This window comes from Penaeus japonicus, unplaced genomic scaffold (genome assembly GCF_977035675.1).
Source record: "Penaeus japonicus unplaced genomic scaffold, GWHDUDI00000001_assembly GWHDUDI00000024, whole genome shotgun sequence".
Taxonomy (NCBI): domain Eukaryota; kingdom Metazoa; phylum Arthropoda; class Malacostraca; order Decapoda; family Penaeidae; genus Penaeus; species Penaeus japonicus.
The window spans coordinates 25,542,366-25,549,865 of NW_028234426.1; the positions used below are offsets into that span (position 1 = coordinate 25,542,366).

Genomic DNA, 7,500 nt, shown 5'->3' on the forward strand with positions numbered 1-7,500 from the left:
CGTCCATCAACACAATGCTGCAATGCATCCCTATCATTACACACTCCAACACAAGAGGAAAACACTATTGGGATTATTTAGCATATAAGTTATTATTCTTAAAATCATCATCATAATCACCACCCTCACTATCATCAGATATGAAAAATATTGTATAACTCGTATCACCATGTGTTATCATAATGAATTGCAATATTAAAAAGGAAATGTTTTGTTAACAAAGGCCAAGTGTTTATGCTTTTGAAAAGCAGTCCTGCGGCTATGTAGGTGATATTGTTGTACATGATTTATAAAATGAATGTGCAATTACAGTGTATGAAATATGTTGCTGTATTTATTTTAAAGTTTCAGGTTTAAGAAAATAAGTATACAAGGTTTGTATTTTATGTATATTATCACCATAGTCCTGTATTTGAGCTTAGCTTTCACTGCACACAGCTTTCATAAAGGATGATGCAATTATGATTAATTAGAGTATATTTCCCCCTCCTCACAGGCACTATTGACTGAATTACTGAAGCTGCAAAATGATGTTGTGTGTGTGTGTGTGTGTGTGTGTGTGTGTGTGTGTGTGTGTGTGTGTGTGTGTGTGTGTGTGTGTGTGTGTGTGTGTGTGTGTGTGTGTGTGTGTGTGTGTGTTTGTGTGTGTATATGTGTGTATGTGTGTGTGTGTGTGTGTGTGTGTGTGTATATGTGTGTGTGTGTGTGTGTGTGTGTGTGTGTGTGTGTGTGTGTGTGTGTGTGTGTGTGTGTATATGTGTGTATATATGTGTGTATGTGTGTGTATGTGTGTGTGTGTGTGTGTGTGTGTGTGTGTGTGTGTGTGTGTGTGTGTGTGTGTGTGTGTGTGTGTGTGTGTGTGTGTTTGTGTGTGTGTGTGTGCATGGGTATGCTAGTGCATATGCATGCATGAGTGTGTACTTGTGTGCATGCATGTGTCAGAGTGTCAGAGAGATATGTATCCAAAGCAGGGGCATAACTGCATGGGGGCACCAGGGGCCCTCCCCCTGTACTCTAAAGTGCCCTCCAAATGATGTCCCTGATACACAATAATAATCAGCTGGGAGCCTGAATCAGTGACCTTGAGTATTATTATTGTTACTGACCAATGACACTAACACACAACTGTTTGATTGTATTTATTTCATATTTGGTATTTCAGTGTTTTCTGATAAAGATGAGATGTTTTTGTTACATGTAATGATTAGTCTCTTGATAGGCACAATGTGAATGAACGTTGATAAAGTTATCACTATCTTCTTTATCTTTATGCTGTAGTGGTCACAGCATACAGATAAATATAGAATGTGAGTGTCAAATGCTGTTTATAACCAAAAAAAACTTTGTTTCTGTATCTGTATGTTCATAGATGGAAACTCTACATTAAAAAATGCATTTTGAGAAAGTCTATGATTGGCAGAATTGTCTAAAAACAAAGAAGGAATGTAGACACACTAATGCATTAGCATCTAAATTTAGCATGATTGGTATTTGACATGAATTGGCAGATTTAAGTGCAACTGCAGACAATTGTTTAACAGCAATGCATTGTATTTGTACAAACTGTTATGGAAATGGACATTACAAAGTAGTGTTTGATATCTCATGTATTTATATATGTATAATATTAATAAAGTGGAAATATTTAATGAGTTCAAGAGCACTATTATGAACTGATAATACATTCTTATATTTTGAATTAGTATTTAAAGTATCATTATTTTATCATCTGACAGGAGAGAATGGAGAAGGAGAAGGCTCTGTGGTTAATGGGGGAGAGGAAATGGATGTGATGTTCCTGCAGTCGTCACCACTTCTCTCTCATCGTGTTGTGTCTGCACCAACTTCAGATGTGGAATCGACTGCACCCTCCCATGCCTCCAGCTTCTCCCCATACAAACCAAACAATGTGTCACTTTCCAGGTAATCCGTAAAATAGACTTTGAAGTCACTTTATAGGTAGAGTATTGCTGGGGTGTTATCTTTTGATGTATTGCTTGTAATGGTAACTGGAACAGCAGTTATGATGACAATGGTTAAGATAATGGTATTTATAATTGTTGTTTTTATCATTGTTATCATTATTTTCATTGTTTTTGCTGTCATTATTAAATTAGTTTGAATTTGATATATTTTATCTTCATTTATCATGCTTGAAAATAGACTGCAATATAAGGAAGAATACTTATTTTTAAAGTATTTTATAGTCAAACAAAATTACTAAGTGTTATTATAACCCTTTCTTTTGCTACCTTTTCAGAGCTTCATCATTACGTTGTTCGTCAACCTCAACCTCACCAAAACACAGCACAAGTGACAAGCCGTTAGGGGTGCCAACTCTTAGGAGTGAAGGCAGAGAGTCTTCACCTATAGGAAGGGTTTGTATATGAGTCTGTGTGCTTTATCTGTCAAATAAAAAAATAATAAGATGCTCTTGAGAAGATGATAAAAATTGACTTGTTGGTATGATTGAATATGTGTGTGTGTGTGTGTGTGTGTGTGTGTGTGTGTGTGTGAAATTTCTCATTGTAATAGTTTTTTTTTTTTTCCTGTTTAACAGGTTTCAGTATCGAATACTTCGTCTCCACTGCGCCGTAGTCGACCCCAGTCACTTAACCTGGGTCGTGGGCACCATGACCCAGATGCCTCTAGTCCCGACACGCCTCAGCAAGATAACCTAAAGGATGGGGAAATCCCTCAGGCATCCCTACCAGATTTGCCAGGAGCAGTGGCGGGGATGAAACATGTCACCCTTGCAGAGCAGTTCTCTTCCAACTCCATGGAGAAACTGCGCCGCCTTAAATACAAACTCCACCGTGCCCTGGGCTCCCACGACGGGTCGCTAAGCTTCCCTTCGGATGATGCGGAAACGTCACCCTTAGTTCTGGCAACGCCCGCACAACCGTCGCCGGTAGCTACGCCAGACCCAGAAGTGGCCAGCCAAAATGCTAATTCGGTTGAGACTTCAAGTAGGCCACTGACACCGCTGTTAAAACAAAATGCTCATGAGTCTTCACCTGGACACATAACTTGCAAACTACCATCTGTTGATCGTGAAACCCCAGTTTAAGACAACTCCATGCTGGAATAGTTATTTTCATATCATATAGACTTAATAAGAAGCTTTCCATTTAGAAATAAGGAATTAAATATTCTCACTCACACTCACACTCTCAATCTCACACATGCATGCACATGCACACTCACACTCACACTCACACTCACACTCACACTCACACTCACACTCTCACACACACACACACACACACACACACACACACACACACACACACACACACACACACACACACACACACACACACACACACACACACACACACACATATACATATATATGTATATTACAAGAGCATACCTTTATATGTATATACTGCAATTATTTTGAAACAAGTAGTAAACAAGTTGAAAAATATCTTTATTCATCTTAGATTTCTACCAGTTTTTAGGAGTTTGAATAATGAGTTATTATGAATGAACATGATAAGTGATATCCACAGAGAAAATGGTGCTATGCTGTCACCAGACAGGGAGCTTCTACAAGTCATCAAAATGTGATAGAGAAATAAGACTGCTTATGGCTGTGACAGTTGTTGCAATTTTATTTTCTAGAGATTCGTTATACCATAATGCAAAGCTTTTCATCTGAGGTTAGATGGTTATGGAGTGCTGGAGTCCTTTCATTTTACTTTTTCTTTTTGATCGTATTGTATTTTTCTTTTTTCCTTTTTAGTGTTGATGAAACACTTAAAGACACATAACTTTTAAGGCCTAGTTACTTTATTTGTGTCTTATTAGGTAGCTATGGTGCTATTACCTTTTTTTTTCATTTATTTTAAATAAAGGGCAGTATTGCTACTTTCTTAAGCTTGCTGTCTTAAAAAATGACATCAGTAGTCTTATTATTTTTAGTAGTACACTATGTTTACAGCCTTTATTGAATCCAACGTTATAAAATTTGTGTTGGCTCTCTTAAGTATGTGCCAATTGTGATACTTATAATACATCCATTTATTCGCTGGTGGCAACACTAGTTCCATGTAAGGGCAGTAAGTTAGATGACATATATGTTGTCACTCTACTGAATGAAACAATGTTCTCTTAGTTTGGTTTTTATATTACTTTGATTGACATAGTAATATGGGATATCTGGCTCTTGATAATATGAACTGTGACATTCTGTTCTTGAAATATGTGTCAAAATTTTCACAGACTTATTGTGTATATTTATAAGTAATAATAGGCTTACTATGACAAGCTACTGAATGTACATGCTATACACATTAATACTTGATAATTTACACCAGTGTGCCTGTGTTAAGATTTTTACTTATTCACTTTAATCTGAATGTTTCAGGGCAGATTATCAATGTTTTGATTGAGTGGAAACTAAGACCTTCAAATTGGAGGACATTTTTTCGGGAATGCAGCAGTCTTAGACAATGCTTGAGATGCATTCATTTTCTACATCCGTTCCTCCCATGCATCAGTTGTACCGTTGTAGGTTCAAGTGAGCATTTAGTGTTAATGTCGCCATTACCAGATATTGTATGTTAAACCATTTTTGTCTCCTATTTTAAATGTGTATTCATCCATTGTTTATTCTAGCAAGTAATATGTCATGTTTTCTCATCCTCTTGAATGGGGAAACTTCCTTCAGTGGTTACCTTTCATCACACTTGATTCCAGCGTCAGCATGTCCTTGCCATTAAATGGCTCGAGGGCAAGAAATGCCTTGCAACCTCTGCAAGACCTTTGCACTTACATTTTGTGTGATTGCCTTTTTATTCCATGTTAGTTGTCCTTTAGTTCTAGATAAGACTTGTATCTCTTTTTATGAAGACATTATTTAATTAGATTTAGTGTACCTGAAGATAATAAGAACAAGATGCCAATGGGAATTTCTTGGTAGCCAACTATAATTAACAGGAAGATATTTTTTGAATGATTGTAGATATTCTCATAGATTCTCTCATACCTCACCTTCTTGAACTGTATTGGTGTGTTTCTTGGTTATGCCATCACCGATAAGGATTATATACACATTGTAATTGGCAATATCAATCACTCATTGTCATGCATTTTGTGAGGGCTGAATTGTACTTCAAAATGAGTATCATTTTATGCAAATTAATCATGGACTGTAATGTGTTTCCATTTGCATTTATCTTCATACATCTTTTTAATATGAAGGTCATTTCATATCATAACATTATCATCTCTGTAACATATATTGTAGTGATGTTGTTTGATTTTAAACAATATTCAGTGCTAAATTATAATGTAATACCAACATCTATTTGTAAATCTATTTATGTTTACTTAATTAAGTAACCTAATCTTATTATTAATGTTTATTTTATTACCTATAATGTAATAATGATTTGAATGGGTCCTTATTGGTCAGTGCTTTATATTCATGTAACCATTTTCTGTTGTTACAAATGTGTACAACAGGGCATTTACAGGAAGTTTATAAATAAACCGAAAATTACAAATATAATTTATATTTCTTTTGACCCAAACTGTAAACATAGAAATATACTCTCAGCGAAAACTCATTATATTTCCTGACAATTATTGCACACTTCAGTGATTACATCATGCATTTGCAAAATTCAGAAGAATGCAATGGAGTCCCTGTCTCCCATTTGTTTGTTTTTGTCTTTCAACCATTCACACTTCTTATATTGGTTTTGCAGATTTTGAGCCATTTATGGGCGCTCTACGATATTTCGCTCAGAATTTTGAGTCGTGCAATAATTATTAGTTGCTGTGTTTGGAACATCCACTCCAGATATGACATGCTATCTTCAGCTCTTTCTTTTCAACTTTCATTTTCTTTGCAAAATTTTTGAGATTTTAACACATAATAATCACTTTAACAACCTGATATCTGCTCAAAATGTGGCTTGTTCCTTTGTTATTTTAAATGTTGCACTTTATTGTGGTACATATGAAAAACTCTCAAAATAGAAGAAAAACTGAAATTATTATTTGAAGTTATCAGGGTATATTTGGAATGAACGCCTTTAATGCGAGAGTTCGTTGTTACCATTTGACAAGCAATAATGATAATATATATATATATATATATATATATATATATATATATATATATATATGTGTGTGTGTGTGTGTGTGTGTGTGTGTGTGTGTGTGTGTGTGTGTGTTTGTATATATATACACACATATTTATATATATATATATATATATATATATATATATATATATATATATATATATACATATATACATATATGTATATATATACATATATGTATATATGTATATATATATATAAATATATATATATATATATATTTATGTATATATATACATATATATATATTATACATATATATATCATATATATACATACACACACACACACACACACACACACACACACACACACATACACACACACACATATATATATATATATATATATATATATATATATATATATATATATATATATATATCAAAACATAACATAAGAAATGGTTAGTTTTTTCCACAAAGAAACGAACAGTATACATCTTTGCCCTGAATGACTACGACCAGCTGAAATTCCGAATCTCCCTGTATTCATAGTTCTTTAATTATCAACTCGTTTTCATCCATTCTGCCAGCAAGCCACCCTCCCATCGAAAAGATAATGTGTTCAATAAATAATATACCTATTCCGATTGATATCTGATTGATATCATCATTGTCATCATTAATAAAACGTTTTAACCAAATATATATGCGATTTTCTTATATAGTACTGAAGGCTTAATTATCTCACCCTTCGAATTTGATTTTAGAACCAAAATTACAAAATGACCGAAGAACAAAGAATTTATACATGGAAATGGAAATGGCCCAAGTGCAACGAAAGATTTAATTCGCATCAGCATAAAATAGATTACACAAAACATAATGTAATCTGACGGAAGCAAAAATGCAACTAGGCCTATGATATATAAAGTTTGAAAAAAAAAACGTGTTGCAGAGAAGCTTGCAAGTGTCCACCCACCCACCAAGCTTAGGAGTGTCCATACGCCCACTGATGCTGGTGGGTGATGCCAGTGGGCTTTTTTTTTTTTTTTTTTGTTATCGTGATGATTATCATATGAATAATGTGAAATCAATACCAAGGGTAGTAGTAGTAGTAGTAAGGATATTAATGACAATAGTATTAACAATAATTTAGTGATGATGATGTGATGACGTTAATGATGATGGCAACAACGACGACAACGAGGATGATGACGGTAATTGAGGATGAGGAAGATGATAAAGATGATAATGATGATAATAATGACGATAACTATGAATAATAGCGATAATAATAATGGTAATAATGATAATAACAATAATATTAATAATAGTGATGATAATAAAAATAATAATGATAATGATAATAAGGAAGATAACAATAATAACGATAATGATAGTAATAATAACAATAATGATAATAATGAAAATAA

The 7,500-nt window shown here is 33.9% G+C and overlaps 1 protein-coding gene across 16 annotated transcripts in view; it reads left to right on the forward strand.

Moving 5' to 3' along the window:
- Positions 1-5,521, forward strand: part of Arms (Ankyrin repeat-rich membrane spanning) — a 332,713-nt gene extending 327,192 nt beyond the window's left edge. For all 16 annotated transcript variants that reach the window (XR_015192190.1, XR_015192192.1, XR_015192191.1 and 13 more), the window contains 3 exons: positions 1,737-1,923; positions 2,261-2,378; positions 2,561-5,521. Coding sequence is in view for 13 of the 16 variants with exons in the window: in XM_043012551.2 (XP_042868485.2) it covers positions 1,737-1,923; positions 2,261-2,378; positions 2,561-3,070 (815 nt within the window). In the remaining 3 variants the exon portion in view is untranslated. The remainder of the gene's footprint in view (positions 1-1,736; positions 1,924-2,260; positions 2,379-2,560) is intronic.
- Positions 5,522-7,500: the final 1,979 nt, after the last annotated feature.